The sequence below is a fragment of the Sapajus apella genome, unplaced genomic scaffold, assembly GCF_009761245.1.
Source record: "Sapajus apella isolate SASKATOON/1434 unplaced genomic scaffold, GSC_monkey_1.0 scaffold7, whole genome shotgun sequence".
NCBI classification, from domain to species: domain Eukaryota; kingdom Metazoa; phylum Chordata; class Mammalia; order Primates; family Cebidae; genus Sapajus; species Sapajus apella.
The window spans coordinates 23,924,683-23,946,289 of NW_022436947.1; the positions used below are offsets into that span (position 1 = coordinate 23,924,683).

General features: G+C 38.0%; 1 protein-coding gene across 16 annotated transcripts in view; it reads right to left on the reverse strand.

Annotated features, from left to right (window-relative positions):
- Positions 1-21,607, reverse strand: part of ST7 (suppression of tumorigenicity 7) — a 299,415-nt gene that overhangs the window by 117,031 nt on the left and 160,777 nt on the right. For 13 of the 16 annotated variants that reach the window (XM_032276202.1, XM_032276200.1, XM_032276212.1 and 10 more), the window contains exons 2-3: positions 21,303-21,385; positions 4,382-4,541 (exon numbers count right to left, since the gene is read on the reverse strand). In XM_032276202.1, coding sequence (XP_032132093.1) covers positions 4,382-4,541; positions 21,303-21,385 — 243 coding nt within the window. The remainder of the gene's footprint in view (positions 1-4,381; positions 4,542-21,302; positions 21,386-21,607) is intronic. The other 3 variants (XM_032276214.1, XM_032276213.1, XM_032276210.1) reach the window with 2 other exon arrangements.

The window sequence follows — 21,607 nt, forward strand, 5'->3', positions numbered from 1 at the left end:
GTTTGGGAGGCCACGGCGGGTGGATCACGAGCTCAAAAGATCGAGACCATCCTGGTCAACATGGTGAAACCCCGTCTCTACTAAAACTACAAAAATTAGCTGGGTGTGGTGGCAGGCGCCTGTGGTCCCAGCTACTCAGGAAGCTGAGGTGGGAGGATCGCTTGAACCTGGCGGGTGGAGGCTGTGGTGGGCTGAGATCATGCCACTGCACTCCAGCCTGGTGACAGAGAAAGACTCTGTCTCAAAAAAAAAAAAAAAAAAAAAAAGAGAGAGAGAGAACAGGGCAAATTATCAAACAGATGTTCCCACAAACCCAAATTCAGAATGTTTCTGGGCCCTTTTAAATCCCTATTCATCATCAGCTCATAAGCTAAGCTGAATTAAGAAATGATAGTGAGAAACATGGTGATGTGGCAGAATATATAAGCAGGGTTTATTAGAAACTGCAAATTTAGGAGGAAAACAGCAGTTTAGCTCCCAAATAAAGCAAAACTAGTAGAAAGGAAACAAATGTTAACTTCAGCCAAACAACCTGAAGTTTGACTGAAGTAAGAAACCATATAATTAACTACATTTCTCCACTGGCCCACAGATAAAGATCACTGCAAATTTTGAGCAAGTCTGCATTCAGGCCATTTTGTACAAATCCAGAAGTTTAAAAATATAAGCACAATCTGCCTGTAACCATAACAACCCTTCTCACTCCCCACTCCACCACCCCCATCCCAAATCGTTCTTAGGTAGGCCATGTTTTTCAGCTTCTATTCCAAACAAATTATTCCTTAAGGAAAGAGCTACATTAAATTTTAATATAGAACAATGTTTATAAACTGATATTTTCCATGTAGTCTTAGTTTTTTCAAGGATTTACTCAAATAATCAATAAAATACCATTACACTGACTTTGCCAACATCCATGAGACTTTGTTAGTCATGTTGTATTTCATATACAATTCAGCAAAGGGCCGTCTTATGATGCTCCATGAAAAATCAATAGATTCACCTTGTTATTAAGGCAATAGTCATTTTATTATTATGAAGGCAATGGGAATTTTTAAACAAGTTTAAGAATACACACTAATAACCCTCAGCTGTGGACCTTCTTGATACTTAGTATTTGAAATGAGACTATGAAATAGAAAGTGATTAAAAGTAGAGATAAATTCAGACAATGCACCTTTTTATTATTTTTCTTATTCAAAAATCAAAATCACTACGAAAAAACAGAAACAGACAATGGTATTATTCCAGGGGTATCTGACATTTCCAAACTAACATACATGTTTGTTTAGCTGAGTCAGCCAACTATCAGAAGCCCAAATATCAAGAAGTGGGCAGACTGAGACCTAAATATACTTAGACAAAGTTAATTTTCATTTTCCTAAGGATAACTATTATGTTATGATATCAGATAATAAATGCTGTTATTATACAAGAAATGAATGGAAATATAGAATGCATAGAAGGCACTCAGTAAACACTAGTAGATATTAATATTAATTGAATACTAGTAAGCAATATTATCAAATTTGTAATAATATCCAAAAGCTCAGTCTTAGCCAGGTAAAAGATACAAACAAAAGTGAGAATTTCCACAGGTTATCCTCAGTAAATGAATTCATTTCTTCCATGATAACTGCAGAATCTTGTGTCTGACTAGATCTGACCACATCACTCCTCTGATTAAAAGGTATCATTGGTTCCCATTCCACTGATGATAAGGCCCAGATTCCAGATTCCTTAGCACAGCACGAGCTGCTTGCCAACTTTGGCTTCTGTCACAATGCAGTCCCTTTCCTATATGTCCTATTTTCTAGTCACGTGAAGCCAATTTTTATTTCTTGAACATGCCATATTTCTCATGACGCTATGCCTAGAAGTCTCCTTTTCCCTTAACAATTCATCCAAATCAAATGTCACTTCCTGGGAAGTCTTCTCTGATAGTCTGTACACTATCTCTCTACTTCCGTTAATTTTTAATATTTTTACCTTTAGCAACACTTTTCAAATTGCATTGTAATTTTTAAGGCACGGCTTTATCTCTAGCATCTTGCAGTGTCTACTATTTCTTAGAAACTCAATGAATCAACACATGAGTATATGAAAGGCCTGTACTTTCTCCTCTTATAAAACAAGTGGGAAGAATTTCCTAGCTCACTCTCTTCATCAACTCAGTAAACATTTCCTAAATACTTCTTATGAACCTGGTCTTGTATAGGCTTTTATGAATATGATTTTTTTAAAGGCAAAGTTCTTATCCCCATGAAAAACTCTGTCTATTGAAGGAGACAAAGTGATGAGTACTTTGGGTTGTATGAGGAAAACATACAAATCTATGGAAAACAAAGGAGGAGATCCTGACCCAAGCTGGGAAAAGTGGTTTGTTCCTTGAAGGAGAGAGCACCCATTCTAAAACTCGAAGAATACAGAAGAAGAAATTTTAAAAGCCACATTAGGTATTTTTCTTCTTCCTCTCTAGAATAACCCATCCACATTTCATAACTGTCTAACCAGGTTATAAGAATCAAGGATCAGTATACATATAAAAATTTTGCTCCAGATCTTAAGTCAATACGCTTTTAACAGACTCTGCCAGCCAGCCATGAGTAGTACTAGGGACCTCTTGGTACAATTTATTTTATCTTAAAGGGTACACATGTGAAAGATGGCACCACCAGCCAGGTAACAAAAATGTCTGAGATCGTGCATACTCATCCACTTTGTGAAAGGAAAAGAAACCTCAGCAAAGCAAAATATTACTTTATTCAGCTACTAAATATAATAAATGCTGTTTATTATTCTAACGAGGAATCTTGATTATTCTGTCACCAAGCATGAGCAGTGGTGGATAATTGCTACCACTTTGCATCTGCTATGAATACCCCACAGATTAAACGTGCTCTTGTCTGACTTGAGTTACTATAGCCTTTGAATGACAAAGAACATCATAGAAAATTAACAAATTGAAAACAGAAAGCATCCTCATTTGAGACCATTTTTACAGTGAATACACTCATATTTTCATTAAAGTCTCCCTTCTCTCTCTACTTGATCTGAATCTCTTGACATCATTTCTCAATGCAGCGAAGAGTTCCTACCCTTCCCATTGTCACTATTTTGCTGTCTTAGTGGATGCCTTGATTAAGCCTTATTCGTTATGTGAATGTTAATGCTATTCTTAGTGCTGTAACAGCAGCTTTGTTTCAAAGAAATAGTAGACACTGCAAGATGCTAGAGATACTACAATAAAGCCATACCTTAAAAATTACAATGCAATTTGAAAAGTGTTGCTAAAGGTAAAAATATTAAAAATTAACGGAAGTAGAGAGAGAGTGTACAGACTATCAGAGAAGACTTCCCAGGAAGTGACATTTGATTTGGATAGCGATTGAGATGGATAAATAAGGGAAAAGGAGACTTCTAGGCATAGTGTCATGAGAAATATGGCATGTTCAAGAAATAAAAATTGGCTTCATGTGACTAGAAAATAGGACATATGGGAAAGGGACTGCATTGTGACAGAAGCCAAAGTTGGCAAGCAGCTCGTGCTGTGCTAAGGAATCTGGAATCTGGGCCTTATCATCAGTGGAATGGGAACCAATGATACCTTTTAAGCAGAGGAGTGATGTGATCAGATCTACTTAGATACAAGATTCTGCAATTATCGTGAAAGAAAATGAATCTATTCATTGAGGTTTGAGAAACTATGGACAAGGAAGCTATAGCATCAGGTTGGGAACACTGACCTAAATGACCATTTGCTAAGTCAAACGGGAAAAGATAACATTAGGCCAGCACAGTGGCTCACACATATAGTCCCAGCACTTTGGGAGGCCAAGGCCAGCAGATCACTTGATCACAGGAGGTTGAGACCAGCCTAGACAACACAGCAAAACCCCTTCTCTACAAAAGACAGAATAGAGGCAGCAAATCATCTGGTTATGTATGCACCTATGCAACAACCCTGCATGACCTGCACATGTACCCCAGAACCTAAAGTAAAATTAGAAAAAAATTAGCCAGGCATGGTGGTACACACCTGTGGTCTCAGCTATTTACTAGGCTGAGAGTTAGGAAGATTACCTGAGCCTAGGAGGTAGAGACTGCAGTGAGATGACATCATGCCACTGCACTCAAGCCTGACAGAGCAAGCCCCTCACATGAAAATAAAAGGGTAAAATTAATAAGATAAGCATTTCCTTTCCCTAGGATGTTTATACCCTCCTTCTCTAACACAGGTTGTCAACTCCATGGGAAAATGAACTGCATTCTTCTCTGAAGACCAATGTTTAAATAACAGCATTCTTACTGTCTTAGTATGAGTAACAATAATTTAGTAAGTGTAAGCAAATAATGTTGCAAACTGAAGGAAATTCCATACCTGAGACACTTTGCCTATTGGAATCTGAGTCCCCGTTACTGGAATTAGAATTGTTGGAAGAGTTGTTGTCAACCCCTCCCAGAAGGGGGCGCAAGTGGCTTACTGAGACTTGTTCAATGAATGAAGTTCCATACTTGCGAAAATACCACCATTCAAATATCTAGAACAGAAAAATAAGCGTGTTTATGGTCCCTGTTATCATTTATGACTTCTGTATACATGCTCATAAAATATGTTACATTTATATTAATCTATCCACCTTAAGTACTTAATTTTTATTTCAAAAATTGTTTATTCTAAAAATTAGATTTTAGGAAAATTAATAAAACATTTAAATTCTTAATGTCGTTTTCTCTGCTTAATGCTGGTTTCAAAACACTATAATATCAATCATGGATTTTAAAAAAAGCTGTTAAGAACTACTCAATATAACTTTTCTCCAAATTTATATATAATATGCAAATAAAATCACCATAGCTGAAAGACACTTCCAGAAATGTACATAAATCAGTTTTTGAAATATGACTTATGAAATATTCCAGTTCTTTGCACTTTAAATTCTGATAAAAACTATACCCGTATAAAATGCTTAAGAGTAACATTTGTGCGTGTAGGGGGTGGGGGGGGGGGGGGTGTTTGGTAAGACCTTCTTAGAAAATTACTGGTTTTACAGAACAAAACAATAAGATGTATCCCATTTCCCACATGGATAGCACCCAACCACTGAGGTTCAGCATTATTCCACTTGCAGAGAAGTGCTTTATAAACACAAGCATCTGTTGTACACCATTAATGTTTCCTAGTTCACAAGTCTACTAATTGTTATGTACTGTGAATTACAAGAGAGAAAAGAAATAACTTTCAGTAATGAAAAAACAATGATGCTTACATGATTAGACTGAAGTCAGGATTTCCTAAGCACTAGAAAAGCAAGTGACCTCCCCCAATCCTTCTTACCTGATCTCTCTGCCTCTCTACAGTGAACACTTCCTACCACTGCTCAAAGTGGCTCTCTCCCACATCCTTTTCTCTCCTCCCTGACTGCTTGGTGGTTTCCTTAGGCAGTCACAAATCATTCCATAGAAGAATTTCAAGAATCAATCATATCCCAGAGTCTCATAGGATAGCTACATTTTATAACATAAAATGTGCAATTAACATAGAATTATCTTTATTCTTACTTATTCCATAAAAACAAGATTATCTACTCTGGAATGGACTTTGGGCTATAATTTTAAAACTGATGTTTTCTCTCTTTTGTTGTATTAAAGGTTTCTAAAAAGACATAAGGAACATTTATGCATGACCAGAAGGAAGTATCAATCAAATGAAATGTTTCCAGTCCTAGAATAGGACATCTTGATTTAATCCCAGGTAGTTACTCTTTCTGACTACAGAGTATCCCTTAAATGAAATGCTTGGAACCAGAAATGTTTTGGATATTGAATATTTTTAGAATTTGGAATATGTGTGTCACACATCACACTGGTTGAGCATCCTTAATCCAAAAATCCAAAATCCAAAAGGCTCCAAGGAGCACTTCAAGTGTTACGTCAGCACTTACTAAGTTTCAGATTTTGGAGCACTTAAGATTTCAGATTTTCAGATTTTAAAGTGTTCAACCTATTGTGAATTATCACATGTAAAAACATTTAAGTATTTTCTCTGGGCAGAGAGGGCTGAATAAACTATCATGTTAAAAAGGGACAAGACTAATTTGTAACATTTGTAATGACTAGGAGTGGGATTTCGCATAAAGGAAGAAAGTTTGGGAATGATAAATTTACACACCATGGATCTAGGGGAGCATCTATAACCCCTGGTGAGTTATTATCCGAACACCAGTTTCTTCAACTGTAAGTGGAAATCAGATTTATTATTTATCTCAAAGATCTTCAATTTTCATACTAACCCCATATAAAACACCTAATTCAGTGCCTGCTGCAGTTGGTTTCCAAAAGTAATACCAAAGGAACCATTTATGATGTTAATGATGTACATGCCTCCCATGGGCAGCCCACCTCACATACTGCCATGAGGCACCCCTCTTTATGCCAGTCTACAATTCAGGTTAGTACAGCATTTTGCCTGTTACTAGACAGTTGGTAGAAAGTACTGGAAATTATCATGACAAAGGGTAATACTCATTGTACAGTCCTGACCACTCAACAAAGCCCTAGATTCATCGCTTTGCCTTTATTAAAAGAGAAGACAGACTCCAAAGGACCCAGAACATTCTTTGCCCCAAGTGGTTTTTCTGCTTTCTATATTGTGCAGCTGGTGCACCTGCCAGTCCTTAGTTCATTCATTCCATCACACAGCACTACATGCTCCACACCAATCATAAGCTATGCTCCAGGATCACAAAGACGTGGCCCCTGCCACTACAAGTGTTTGTCACGATCCATAATACCTCTCACAGGTTGCTCCAGGCATGCCTATGCCCATTACACACACACAAACCTTGGGTTTCTTCAGATTTCTCAGTTCCTCCAGGAGAACCATAAAGTGTCAGTGCTAAAAAGGACCTTACAGGATTCTGCAGAGTCCACTTACAGATGCAGAATAAGGACTATCCATCAAGGTACAATGACCTGACTAAAGTCACATAGCTAATTAAATAGTCACTTAGCCTGAAGCCCCTGCTCTTTGTCACTATGTTACCAAGGCTCTAAAACAAGACTTTTTTTTTTTTGGAGACAGAGTCTTGCTCTGTCACCCAGTCTGGAATGCAGTGGCACGATCTTGGTTCACTGCAACCTCTGCCTCCCAGGTTCAAGCGATTCTCCTGCCTCAGCCTCCCGAGTACCTGGGACTACAGGTGTGTGCCACATACCCGGCTAATTTTTTCTATTTTTAGTGGAGACAAGGTTTCACAGTGTTAGCCAAGATGGTCTCGATCTCCTGACCTCATGATCTGCCTGCCTCGGTCTCCCAAAGTGCTGGGATTACAGGTGTGAGCCACCGCGCCCAGCCAACAAGACTTTTTATAGCTCTCGTTTCATGTAAACAAACAGATGTAACCTATCATTCCCTTTTTCAAATCTTTACTCCCAAGTGCCCTCTGACACTGTCCCTCTGTGCTTTATTGGTTATAAAAAACCAATCCAGAAGTAGTCTATCAAACGGGACCAGATTATTCATCCTAAGGTAAAAATGACTCCTATTAACTGGACATTTGCTTTATAATAGGTGATAGACCTTCCATCCAGTATTTCTAATGCAGTAATAATAGACTTCAGTAAAGACTGGGTCATTCATGCAGCTGTTTGGGAAGGAAAAGGGGGGTCTTCTCAGGCCTGTCATATCACTGCAATAGTACAGCCCTGCTGTGTACAGAGAACACAAGTATAAAGATGGACCTCTGCTGTATACAGGGGACACTAGAATAAAAAAGGACCCCTGTCCTAATATATATTGAATGAACAACTAGGAAAGAAAGAAGGGAAGAACTCAAAACCTTCTGAAACTTTAAACACAGTGTTCTCATCTAGGGTCTTAGCATAAGAATCTTTCGCTTATCCTGAAACATGTCAGGCTTTGGGCAAGCACCTCACAGTATTTTAAAAGAGCTGCACAGATCCAAATGGGCAGATGGTGTTATTTAAGGTGCACATATTTGGTGTCACTTTGAATTCTTTTCCCTGGTGCATAACTACAATGCAAACAGCAAAGCTCTCATAAACAAATTCAGATTTTAAAAGTACTTCTTGGACATGCTAGTAGCTCAGTAGGCCTGCCACAGTAGAACAAGTTTTTAGTCTGACAGATAACCAAAAAAATTAAAATATAAATATGCATTTCATAGTCTTAAAAATTTAACCTCTCCTGTGCTTTTTTCCTATTCATGCTCTGCCCCTAAGAGGGTGAAGTAAGATAAGAACTAAAAAGTATCAAATGGGTTTGGCATTTAGGAAGTCAACAGGTACCTTATCATTTAGTTTAAAGGCAAAACCCCTTTAAACTAGATAGGCAGGCTATGTGATCTTGGTTGGTTTTCTTGATCCTTTGGGGCTTAGTTTTCTAATGTGTAAAATAAGGTCACTGTAAGCAATCAGTTAATGTCGGATGAAGAGATGGAGAGAGAAAGGGAGGGATGACTAGAAGACTGAATGGAAGGATAGTTGGAAGGTTGACTGGATGGATGATAAAGGCTGGCCTGATTGATGTAATGGGAGATTGTCTAAACGAACAGCAGGATCAATAAAAGGTTTTGTGTTCATTTTGTTATGAAAAAGAGATGCTCGTACATATTTGTGTTAGAGGAAAAAAATCCAGTGGAAAGAGAGAAACTGAAGGTCAAAAAGAGAACAAATAACCAAAAGACATGATGCCAAGTAGGAAGCACATCCCATTCTACCTTCACCACTTCTTGCTCTAAGATAGGAAGAAAGAGAAAGAAGAATGAATAGGTGGAAACATTCTATTTTGGATAGTAGATTGTGATATGAGCATTTCCCAGGTTAGAAGGTAACAGTAGGATAAAAACTGGGTGCATACTGATCTCAGTGGAGGTGCAGGTAAGGTTTACTTTCTGGAAATAAGGGAGGTGAGGATGGAATTGGGAATATGAGGGTTGAGGACCTGTATCTTACAAGGCAGAAGGGCCAAGAACTATATTCGGGGTCCAGATTATATTTAAAACAAAGATCCATTTGGGCAAGGACCCAGTGACCAACACCCAGAGATCTCCTCCACTACTATTTGACAGAAGCAGAGAAGAAAACTAATGAGCACCGGGGCTGGGAGCTGTGGGCAGAGACCTGTTTCCAGCTGGCCTAAGTTTCAAACTTGTCTCATGTTTACCTGCAGGGAACAAAGATCTGACAAAGGTACAATAAACAAGGCCCTTCCATCAATCTTGCAGACCTAAAAGTAGACCCTTTGCTCAAGAAGCCTAGCTTCTTCCTACTCAGTAAGTCCTCTTTTTTTGAATTGCATATTCTGTATATAAAACATTTCATGTGTCAGGAATTTCTCTATGCCCTATTAACACACTCAAAAATGCTTCCAGATTTCCCCATAGCAAAAGTGTAGTAACTCCACACCAACGCCATTAAACCCGTGAGAAATACGAAGATGACAAAGCTTGAAATTGACTAATTGCTTCTTAAGAATTAAAGTAGACAATGATGTCACAGGAGGATTGATACCGTGATGGCAGAGACTGAAGAAGGAATATGAAATGTCTGGCAGTCTACTCCTAGATAGAAAGACTGCCAAATCAATGCCTACTTTAAGTCTTCAAAAATATATCTGGTGGTAAACAGGGTTTTTTGGCACAAGGGGATTTATCTGGTCTTAAGAAAATAAGCCTAGGCAGCTGGCATGTGTTACAATAATACCTGTAACATTTTTAGTTTCTTTTTTGAATCCTAAAGTATATCATTTTTACCATATTGACTCTTTCAAAGTCCTTCCTAATTTCTCATGACAGATACACATTTTTTTTTTTTTTTACACTCTAGGTTTCTGTATGTTTTGTTTAGGAATATGGGATAGCTACCAAGTAGGTCTTGGCCTCCTGCTTCCTAGATCTCAGCCAATCCCTCCTCAGCCACCTGTTCCCCTAAACAGTTGTGGGGGCTATGTAAACTGGCATTCTGCCCTTTTACCTGCCTTTTAGGTCACCTGTTGCCAAGGCTTTAAGAGAACACAGGGAAGTAAGGCTCTCTTCAAGGTCAACAGCCAATGATCCATCCCCACCTCCGTGTCTCTAAGTTCACAGAATGAGAGTTTCCATTGCAGCATTAACCACTGAGGCCTAAAAGAAAGGGTAACTCTCCTGAGCCAAGTCATGGAGACCACTGGGAACTGGGAGAAGCCAGCCTGTGTCATTCATCCCAAGACCAGCCAGCTGTCCTCTAGGTTCCTCCTCTAGAGAGTTTAACTCAGTTGGTCTGGGTTGTGCTTGGAACCCATCATTTTTAACAATCTCCCAGATAATTCTGATGCAGTCAGTTAATTCATTTACTCCTTGGATCTTATGTGCATTCACCTGGCATTTTGTATACAGTAATACACAAAAACACAGATACGGTCCCTGCCTTTGTGATGCTTCCATTCTAAAGAGGAAGAAGGCAATAAATGATCACACAAATAAAATATAATGATAATTGTGCTAGGTATTAGTCTATGTTTTAGGCTGGACAAAGCTGGCCTAACCCATGGCCAATTAGAAAAAGAAAAAATGTTTCCTCCAAAGAAGGTTGCAGGCTTTCTCCTCCCTCTTCCACTCTCTTTCTTATCTACCTGACCCACTTCTGGGTGTCTGTTAAAATGAAAATATCAACGGCTACACCCTGCTGCTATCCACCTTCCCAGTCAAACCTTATGAGAAGCAGAAAGATGCTGGGGCAGAGGTGGAAATTTAAGTTCTAGTCTTTACTCCCTCCTTACCTAGCAGAGTTACGTAGGCAAGTCACAAGTTTTCTGAATGCCTAGTCCTTAGGTCTTTACTGATTTAAAGTGGATCGCTTCTGAGCATCCCTGCCTCAACTGTAACTACATGACTTCCAAGTCTCTCAATTTGTGCTAAAATGTAAGCTGAAAACCCCAAAAAGGCAGTTTTGTCCCTTTATCCGCCATTAGCTCATTCACCTCCTTCATTTTTGCCATATCTTATCATTAATCTGTTCCACTTAAATGCTCATACCCACAATCAGTCTATGACAGGCATCAATCTACTTTCTTTGCCTGACACGTGATCTCCCACAGAAGAACATTAACTTTTGTCGTGAACTCATAAAGCTATAATCCAACAAGGCTAAATGAGCCTGTTTCCTCTTATTACCTACAGGCTCCCCAGTCACCTGGCCCCCAGAGCATCTCTCTCATTCTTTATTCTAGAGTTAAGAGGCAAGGTACTTCAGAGATGACACGGCTTGACATTTATGTGCTGCTTCCCACCCCAAGCCTCCAGGACCCCTTCTAATCAAGTTTCCCTGAGTCTTTTTCCACTCTTTGTTCCAGAATCATCATCATTTTGGGTGATCCATATGCATCTATCAATTAAAGTGCTACCTGAAGTGCAGTTCAAGTTCTTGAGATGGATGGAAAAGAGGTGAAAGGAAATGGCAATCTTCGTCTCCACTTCCTTACTTTTGAAAAGAGGGGAGAGAAGGCAAGGCCAGAGAGATCCAGGTTCAAATCTCACCATTTATCTGCTATATAACCTTGGCTAAATTATTTAAACTTTGTGTCTGTTTATATTCAGCAGAGTAAAAGCACTGGTACCCACCACTTAGAATTTCAATAAAAATTAAATGAAATAATATATGCAAAGTGCTAAATACAGTACATCTAGCATGGAGTGGGAACTCAATAAATGGATTTTTTGTTACAACTCATTCCTACTCAGCTGTCATCTGCTACCACTTTCCCAAAAACATATTTCTTTTACATTTAATCCATGAACTAATTATTTTATTTACCATTCTGATTTTATCTATTTCCTGTTCTTGATTCTGACTTTTAAAAATTATGCTCTGGATGCCTTTCAAAAATAACCTCTCGTACGAACACAAACACACATATACACACACATATATGTACGTATATGTATATCTATATACATATCCTGTATCCCATTAAAATGTGTATCGATCCATGTATCACTATTAAAATACATACACACACGTTTTAATAGGAATATAGGAATCTATGTATAAATGTCAACACAGCATACAGAATTTTACGCATCTATCAACATTTTGAAATAATTAAGGGGAGCATTTTCTGCACATATCCACCTTACCTCTCTCACAAGTGAAGCAAAACCCAGGGATTTTCTCCACTGAAATAAACACTGCCTACAGAGGCTGGGATGTCTTTGCTAGCAGATAAAAGACTAACTTGGCAGGTTTGGACTGTGACGACAGGTGCAATTCTTGTGGATGGAACTAGACTGGGATGGGAAGGCTTGCGCCAAGCAGACAGAGGGGTATCTTGAAATTAAGCAACGGAAAAAGCTGGATGGATGGGTATGGGCACAGGAACTAAAATGGGACAGTGAGTTAGTATAAGAAAGTCATTGCTAGCTTTCAACTTGTGAACTTAGAAGTATTCGTGATATCTAATAAAATATACACCTCTTTATTTTTAAACATGTTGTATATTTGTTCAGTTAATTGACTTTACAGAGGAAATATCAGGATTTCTGCTTGTTTTTAGCTCTCTTTTTCAAAGAAATCAAATTTAATTTGATAATTTTACTCTCCAGCATAGAAATCCTGAGGCCCCTAAATAATCAATTTCCCCAGGGTCAGTACTATACTTTAAATGTCCATGGTAGGTTCTTAGAACATTGCTTAGGGGAGAGCAGTTAGGTAATTTTCTCTCTGGGGTTAGGAAGCAAATTGCTAAGCATTTCTATGCACACAGCTATTTTGCAGAGCACCTGATCCTTTACCTCGATGCTGCCTCTCCCTGAAGTGCACTCAGCAGAAAAGGATACTGGCTGAATAGAAACATTACCTGGGTTAATTTCGAGGTCTGGCAAAGCTGAGTCCCTAAAGGTTAGGAATGTCAACAAGCTCTACAACAGGAACCTAAAGCTATCAAGAGCTAGTCACACACTGTAGTTACTTAGCTCTCAGTACAGACTAGCATTTTGATAGAGAACTTTCAAAATGTTCCGTGAGACGTTTTCCTTTGCCCAAAGTTTCCTGTCAGGAGTATCCTCTCCTTCCTGAGAATGTTGCAAGGCAAATGTACCATAGCTCAGCAATGATCATTTGGTTCAGCAGGGGAACAGATAACATAACCAGCCCTGATCTGCAAAGGTGACCATGCCCTAGGGAAATCCTTTTATTGCTGGTGGGGCTTCACCAAACCTGAGTTAAAAAGGAAAACAACCATTAGGTCTAGCTTACCAGAATGAAAGGAAACCCACACTGAGGTAATTAATTTAGAGCCTGTGAATCCACACCAAGCTCTTACTAGAATAAAATCCAGACCTACCACTTATACAGCAGGCTAGAAAAACAGCTGACCACAGAGGCAGTAAAACGAGTGAGAGAATACAGGCTGCCTGCACAAGATGGCCTGGGTTCCAATCCTGCTCCTCTATTACCAGCTGTGTGACATAAAGCAGGTTACTAACTGGCCTATTCTACCTATTGCACTTATGTGTAAGTAAAAGGGAAACAACGTTAGCAATGACCTCATACTGTGGGGAAGAGTAAATGAGTTAGCATGCAAAGTGCTCTAGATCAGTGCCTGGCATCATCTAAGTGCATAACATTCTTCAGTGACCCTCTTTCCTGAGAAACGGAATGTGCAAACAAAAGCCTACCTTTCAGCATCAAAGTGAATTACTGGTTTCAGTACAAAATTGTATCCAGAGTTCTTTTTTTCTATTTGTTTACTTAAAAAATACTTCAAAGATGTTTTAGAAAGAAAATGCTAAAATATTATTGTAAATTTAAATGATAATTATTAGATGGAGACTTGTAATGCCTTCCCCTTCTCTCCCAACCCCAAACATAGATGCTAAAAGATTGCTATGTTTTGGGCACATATTTAGTAAGAATTTACCAAGCATGTGACAGCATTTTCCCAGTCTGAAGTTGTCTCACTCTGTTTAAAATATTATGGTAGGTTTTTAATCATAAAGCGATGCTGGACTTTGTCAAATGCTTTTTCTGCATCTATTGAGATGATCATGTGATTTTTGTTTTTAATTCTGTTTATGTGGTTCATCACATTTATTTACTTGTGTATGTTAAACCATCCCTGCATCCCTGGTATGAAAACTACTTGATCATGGTGATTATCTTTTTGATATGATGTTGGATTCAGTTAGCTAATATTTTATTGAGGATTTTTGCATCTATGTTCATCAGAGATATTGATCTAGTTTTCCTTTTTTATTTTGTTTCCTGGTTTGGGTATTAGGGTGATACTGGCTTCAGAGAGTAATTTAGGGAGCATTCCCTCTTTTTCTTTTGGAATAGGGTCAATAGGATTGGTACCAGTTCTTCTTTGAACATCTCATAAAATTCAGCTGTGAACTGTCCAGTCCTGGACTTTTTTTTTTGGTAACTTTTTAATTGCCATTTCAATCTCATTGCTTGTTACTAGTTTGTTCAGACTTTCTATTTCTTCCTGATTTAATTTAGGAGGGTTGGATATTTCCAGGAATTTATCCATCTCCTCTAGGTTTTCTAGTTTATGCATGTAAAGGGGTTCATAGTGGCCTTGAATTATCTTTTGTATTCCTGTGGTATTGGTTGTAACATCTCTTATTTTGTTTCTAAGTGAGCTGATTTGGATCTTCTCTCTTCTTTTCTTGCTTAATCCCATTAATAGTCTACCAATTTTATTTATCTCTTCAAAATAATTGGCATAGAAGGGGCATAACTTAAGGTAATAAAAGCCATCTCTGACAAACCCACAGCCAACATTATACTGAACAAGGAAGAGTTGAAAGCATTTACCCTGAGAACAGGAACAAGACAAGGACGCTCACTTTCGCCACTTCTATTCAATATAGTACTGGAAATCCTAGCCACAGTAATCAGACAAGAGAAAGAAAGAAACGCGATCCAAAATGGTAAACAGGAAGTCAAACTGTCACTGTTTGCTGACGACATATCATATATCTAGAAAACCCTAAAGACTCATCCAAAAACTCCCAGGACTGGTAAATGAATTTGGCAAAGTTTGAGGATACAAAATTAATGCACAAAAATCAGTAGCCCTGCTATATGCCAACAGCAACCAAGCTGAGAATCAAATGAAGAACTCAACCACTTTTATAGTAACTGCAAAAAATAAAACAAAATACTTAGGAATACACTTAACCAATGAGGTGAAAAACCTCTGTAAGGAAAACTACAAAACATTGCTGAAAGAAATCACAGATGACACAAACAAATGGAAACAATTCCATGCTCACGGATGGGGAGAATCAATACTGGGAAAATGACCATACTGCCAAAAGCAAACTACAAATTCAATGCAATTTCCATCAAAATACCACCATCATTATTCACAGAACTAGAAAAAATCCCAAAATTCATATGGAACCTAAAGAGCCTACATAGCCAAAGCAAACTAAGGAAAAAGAACAAACCTGGAGACATCACATTACCTAACTTCAAACTATACTATAAGACCACAGTCACCAAAACAGCATGGTACTAGTATTAAAAACAGGCATATAGACCAACGAAACAGAAAAACCCAGAAATAAAGCCAAATACGTACAACCAACTGATCTTCGACAAAGCAAAGAAAACCACAGTGTGAAAAGGACAACCTATTCAATAAATGGTGCTGGGATATTTGGAAAGCCACATGTATAAGAATGAAACTAGATCCTCATCTCTCACCTTATACAAAAATCAACTCAAGATGGATCAAAGACTTAAGTATAAGACTTAAAACCATAAAAGTTCTAGAAGATAACATTGGAAAAATGCTTCCAGACGCTGGCGTAGGCAAAGACTTCATGACCAAGAACCTAAAAGTGCAACAAAAACATAGATAAATAGATGGGACTTAATTAAACTAAAAGACTCCTCCACAGCAGAAGAAATAATCAGCAGAATTAACAGAGTGTCAGAAAATCTTCACAATCTACACATCTGACAAAAGACGAATTTCCAGAAAATACAAGGAATTCAAATAAATCAGCAAGAAAAAAATAATCCCTTCAAAAAGTGGGCTAAGGGCTGAGTGCAATGGCTCACGTTTGTAATCCCAGCACTTTGGGAGGCTAAGGCAGGTGGATCACCTGAGGTCAGAATTTGAGACCAGCCTGGCCAACATGGTGAAACCCCATCTCTACTAAATACAAAACATTTGCTTAGACAAAACATTTCCTTTTCTTTCTCCTGTTGGTCTCGATTTTCTCCTCTGATAAATGAATGTGGCTTACCACTAAATGACCAGAGTCCTAGCACCTCAACAATCCCTGATTCTCCCCATAGCTTTTTAAGATTGATACATAATAGATGTGCAAATTTTCAGGGTACATGTCATAATTTGATACCTTCATATAATATGTAAAGATCAAATCAGGGTCACTAGAATATCTACCGCCTTAAATTTTTCTTTTCTTTGTGCTAAGAACATTCAAATTATTCTCTTTTAAGTATACAACAGATTGTTAACTATAGTCACCCTAACAATCTGTCAAACAGTAGGTCTTATTTATTCTATCTGAATGGTGTATTTGTATCTATTAATCAACCTCAGCCATGCATGGTGGCTCACACCTATAATCCCAGCACTTGGGGAGGCCAAGGAAGAGTATCGCTTGAGCCCAGGAGTTCAAGACCAGACTGGGCAATGTAGGGAGACCTTCACCTCCCGGGTTCAAGTGATTCTGCTGCCTCAGCCTCCTGAGTAGCTGGGACTACAGGCTTGTGCCACCATGCCCAGCTAATTGTGTAGTTTTAGTAGAGATGGAGTTTCACCATGTTGGCCAGGCTGGTCTTGAACTCTTGGCTTCAAGTGATCCTCCTGCCTCTGCCTCCCAAAGTGCTGTGATTGCAGGCATAAGCCAATGCACCCACCACACCCTGTCTTCCTATAAAAATTAGCCAGGCATGGTGACACACACCTGTAGTCCCAGCTACTCAGGAGGCTAAGGCAGGAGAATAGCTTGAAGCCATTCTAACTATAATGAGATGATAGCTCATTGTGGTTTTGGTCTGCATTTCTCTGAAGATTAGCAATACCATTTTTTCATATACCCATTGTCCGTCTGCAATTCTTCTTTTGAGAAATGTCTATTCAGATCTTTTTCCCATTTTTAAGTGGATTATTTGGGGTTTTGCTATTGAGTTGAGCTCCTTATATATTCTGGTTATTAATCTCTTGTCAGATGAATAGCTTGCAAATATTTTCTCCCATTCTATGGGTTATCTCTTCACTTTATTGTTTCCTTTGCTGTGCAGAAGCTTTTTAGGTTGATATAATCCCATTTGTCTATTTTTGCTTTGGTTGCCTGTGCTTTGAGGTTTTACACAAAAAACATCTTTGCCCAGATTAATGTCCTGGAGGATTTCCCCAGTGTTTTCTTTCACAAGATTCATGGTTTCAGGTCTTAGATTTCAGTATTTAATTCATTTTGATTTGATTTTGTATATGGTGATAGAGGTCCAGCTTCATTCTTCTACATATGGTTATTCAGCTTTTCTAACACATTTGCTGAAGAGACTGTCTATTCTCCAACGTATATTCTCAGTACCTTTGTCGAAAATGAGTCGGCTATAAACGTGTGAGTTTATGTCTGGGCTGTCTATTCTGTTCCATTGCTATGTGTCTGTTTTTATGCCAGTACCATGCAGATGCAGTTGCTATAACTTTGTAATATATTTTGAAGCCAGGTAGTGTGATGCCTCCAACTTTGTTCTTTTTGCTCAGGATTGCTCTGGCTATTCAGGGTCTTTTGTGGTTCCATATACATTTTAGATTTTTTTTCTATTTCTATAAAGAATGTGATTGGTATTTTCATAGGGATTCCATTAAATATGTGAATTTATTTGCAGAGTACTGTCAAATTTATTTGCAGCGTATTGTCATTTTGATGGTATTAATTCTGCCAATCCATGAGCATGAAATATCTTTCCACTTTTTGTGTGTCCTCTTCAATTTTTTTCCATCAGGGTTTAATAGTTTTCCTTGTATACATCTTTCACTTTTTTTATTAAATTGGTTACTAGGTATTTTGTACTTTTTGTAGGTATTGTAAATGGGATTGATTTCTTGATTTCTTTTTCATATTATTCACTGTTAGCGTATATAAATGTTACTGATTTTTGTATGCTGATTTTGTATCCTGCAACTTTTCAGAATTTGTTTATCAGTTCTAACAGTTTTTGGTGGAGTCTTTAGGTTTTTCTAAATATAAGATCATGGTGTCTGCCAACAGGCCTCACTTGGCTTCTTCCTTTTTCATGGTTTTCTCTTCTATCACCTGTCTCACTGAAACTGATCTCCCCTTTTCATTACTTCCTCTCATCATCTTCTGTCTACTCCCTGTCCTCTCTGGATATTATGTAATTCTCACTATGTTAATATAGTTTCTTACCCTAGCTCTAAATAGTAAGTATATAGCCTCCTAATGAAAATCTTTTTTAATTAATAAAGTTAGAAACCTTTGGAGTAGGAGATTCATTCCCATACCTTCACCAGTTACCAGAATTTTTTCTGTGGTTTTCCAGCAAAACAGTTTCTGCTGGCTTCCCTCTACCAAATCCTCTCTCAGATTAATTTCCTCTGCCCTCAATCCCCTAGATTGAAGAGATTATCTAAAGCCTTTCTCTTCTCCATTCATTGCTCTAAGTCAGATTCAAATATTTTTACTACTTCCCATTTGGCCAACTTATGTTGTTCCTCAACAGGTGAAGTAGAAGTAAATTTTTGAGATTGTTGTTCTCTTAAGCCAAGAGTTCCTGCCATCCAATAAATGTGAAGTCCAATGTGGGGCTGCTATGCTCTTCTTTGCAAAGTAATAATGGTAAAATAACACTACCATACATTATCACCATCATTTCAGAAGGAAATTTTAACATTAAATAGTAAGGACACAATATCAGAATAAACTACAGCCCTTACATGGAATACACTAGTGACCAGCTTTATAGCTTTATGGAGCTGATCTCAACAGGGTCTTTATTTTTCTCATGTCTCTAAAACACAAGGAAAACTTCAGAGACACATACAGGTGACCAGATTAGTATTTAAGAGGTGCCATAGTACAAATTATCACACATACCTTATTTTAACCCATTTTAAAGAGGAAGTTTAATATGCTTCCCCTCAACTTGGGTTGGTCTTTGCAGCCAGCACTGGGCTTTCTATTTGGCTTTCCACTTATCCAAAACAGGTTTTTAGTAACAGGAGGGGTTCTTGAGAAACAGAATTTTAAGGATAGATTTCTTTAGTTGGTTTGGGGGTTTCTGGAGTTGGATGCTTAATATAATTAGACCCAAAAATGCTAAGGACTCTACTTCTAATACTATGGAGAACACTGACAGTCCTTGATGTGACCTGTCTAGAGAGTTATGCAAAATAAATGCTTTGATACTCCTGATTCATCACTCTTCAGAGGCGAAGAGTTTGGCAACTCTACACATAATACCTTTGACCATATGTGGAGAACCAAGGAATATAATAAAGTTGTTTGGTTGCTCCTAAGTTTGCTGGACAAAGTGATGAAAGAAAACAATGAACTCAGGGATTCTAACTCTTGTCTCCAGAAGCATATCTTGAGCCTCGAATCTAAGAGTGTCCTGAGTGAGAGTCTTATCTCCTGTAGAGGAAGAGTTGAAATTGTGGGAAAACAGACGTAAGCTCTTATCATGTGAGTAGCTGACCTGCAATGAAAGGTACATGCTCAGTCTCACCAGGTATCTACTGTTAAAGTGAGGGCATTAATTGGAAAAGAATGGGACTCTGCAACTTGGAATAGAGATGTGTGGGAGGATGTTTAACATCAACTTTAAACATCTTTACACATCTTGCTTTGCTGTGTCATATGGATTTCTGAACTAATGTGCCATTAGTTCAGAACTAATGGCACATTAGTTCAGAAATGTGCCATTAGTTCTGAACTAATGGCACATTAGTTCAGAAATCCATATGACACAGCAAAGCAAGATGAACCTGGACGTTTTCTGAACACAAAAAGATGATCCCACACTGTCACCATCCATCTCCGCTGTTTTCAGGTTTCTGTCCTGCATACATTTCTCCACCTTTTTACTCTGGCTCTTTACAAGCTCAAGCTTCTGAAATCCACCATTATTCTAGGTCCATTTATGTTCTTTGCTACATATGTTTGTGTCCTTCTCTAAAGTTTTTCTGTTTTTCTTCTGATCATCCATTTTTCTAGACATCAACTCTGTAAAACTTTTCTTGTGCTTGTTTCTATAATAATTAGTCATCACAAGTATATGGGTACAGGTATTAAAAAAACCTTTTCTAAAACCTCTTTGCCTCTTTAATTCTATTAGAGTAGTCCCACTGAATTTAGATGGTCCCCATCTGAGGCCACTAAAATTAACTACTTCAGGTATTATGATTTAGCATACCTGCAACTGTTACAAAGATAAGGTAAGAGAGCCATACAAATAATAATCATATTGCTTTTTTGCATTTTGGGGATTTTTTTAAAAGGAAGCAATGCATAAAGAAGTGTAAATTTAGAAAGAAAATATGAAAGGAAAACAATTGTCACAATCCATCTCAATACATTTTAAAAAACTAAGCTATATTTCTACTGATCTTGATTTTGTACAAGATTCCATTTTGATGACTATATTTTTATTTTGAGATTAAGTCTTGCTCTGTCACCCAGCCTGGAATGCAATGGCACAATCTTAGATCACTGCAGCCTCCGCTTCCCGGGTTCAAGTCATTTTCCTTACTCAGCCTCCCAGGTAGCTGGAACTACAGGCATGTGCCACCATGCTCAGCTAATTTTTTTTGTATTTTTAGTAGAAATGGAGTTTCACCAGGCTGGCCAGGCTGGTTTCGAACTCCTGACCTCAAGTGATCCACCCGCCTTGGACTCCCTAAGTGCTGGGATTACAGATGTGAGCCACAGCGACTGGCCCCATTTTGATAATTTTTAGTTGAACTGAGTTGCATTTATTTTATAGTATCTTAGATTGTAAAATTTGACAAAGAATTATATCTTCCTTTATTTTCCATTTTATTTACAGTTTTTTTTCCTTTCCAACACAGTAATATATGATTGCTTACATTTTTTTCAAATATTTCAGAAATCTGTTAATGGGGTGGTAAAAGGTTTCTATGAGTCCACTCCCCAACATATAGACATGTGGAAGATAATCACTGTAACCTGTTGGTGTATATCCTTCCAGATTTTTTTCTTGTACATACACTAATATACATATTACTAATCAGCATGTTTTTAAGTGAGAAGGACTCCACCACTTACCAAAATAAGCCCTGATATTAGTGAGGAAGTGCCTGTCAGGGCCACGTAGAACTTCGGCGTTAATGTGTTCAAAAACATGCTCACTGAAAAAGAAAAGAGAGAGAAAGGGAGAACAAGGAATGTATGTCAGTAAAAGCAGCTCTTTCATTTTTCTCTCTAGTAAAATCATTTATTTCTGATGATGAGAACTCTTAGAACCATAGTGAGGTCCCATTAAAATTATTCACCAATACATAGGCTCAGAATACTAGGTGTAAAGTAATATACCTTGGGGGGGAAAAAAAAAAAGCTAAGTATGAGAAAAA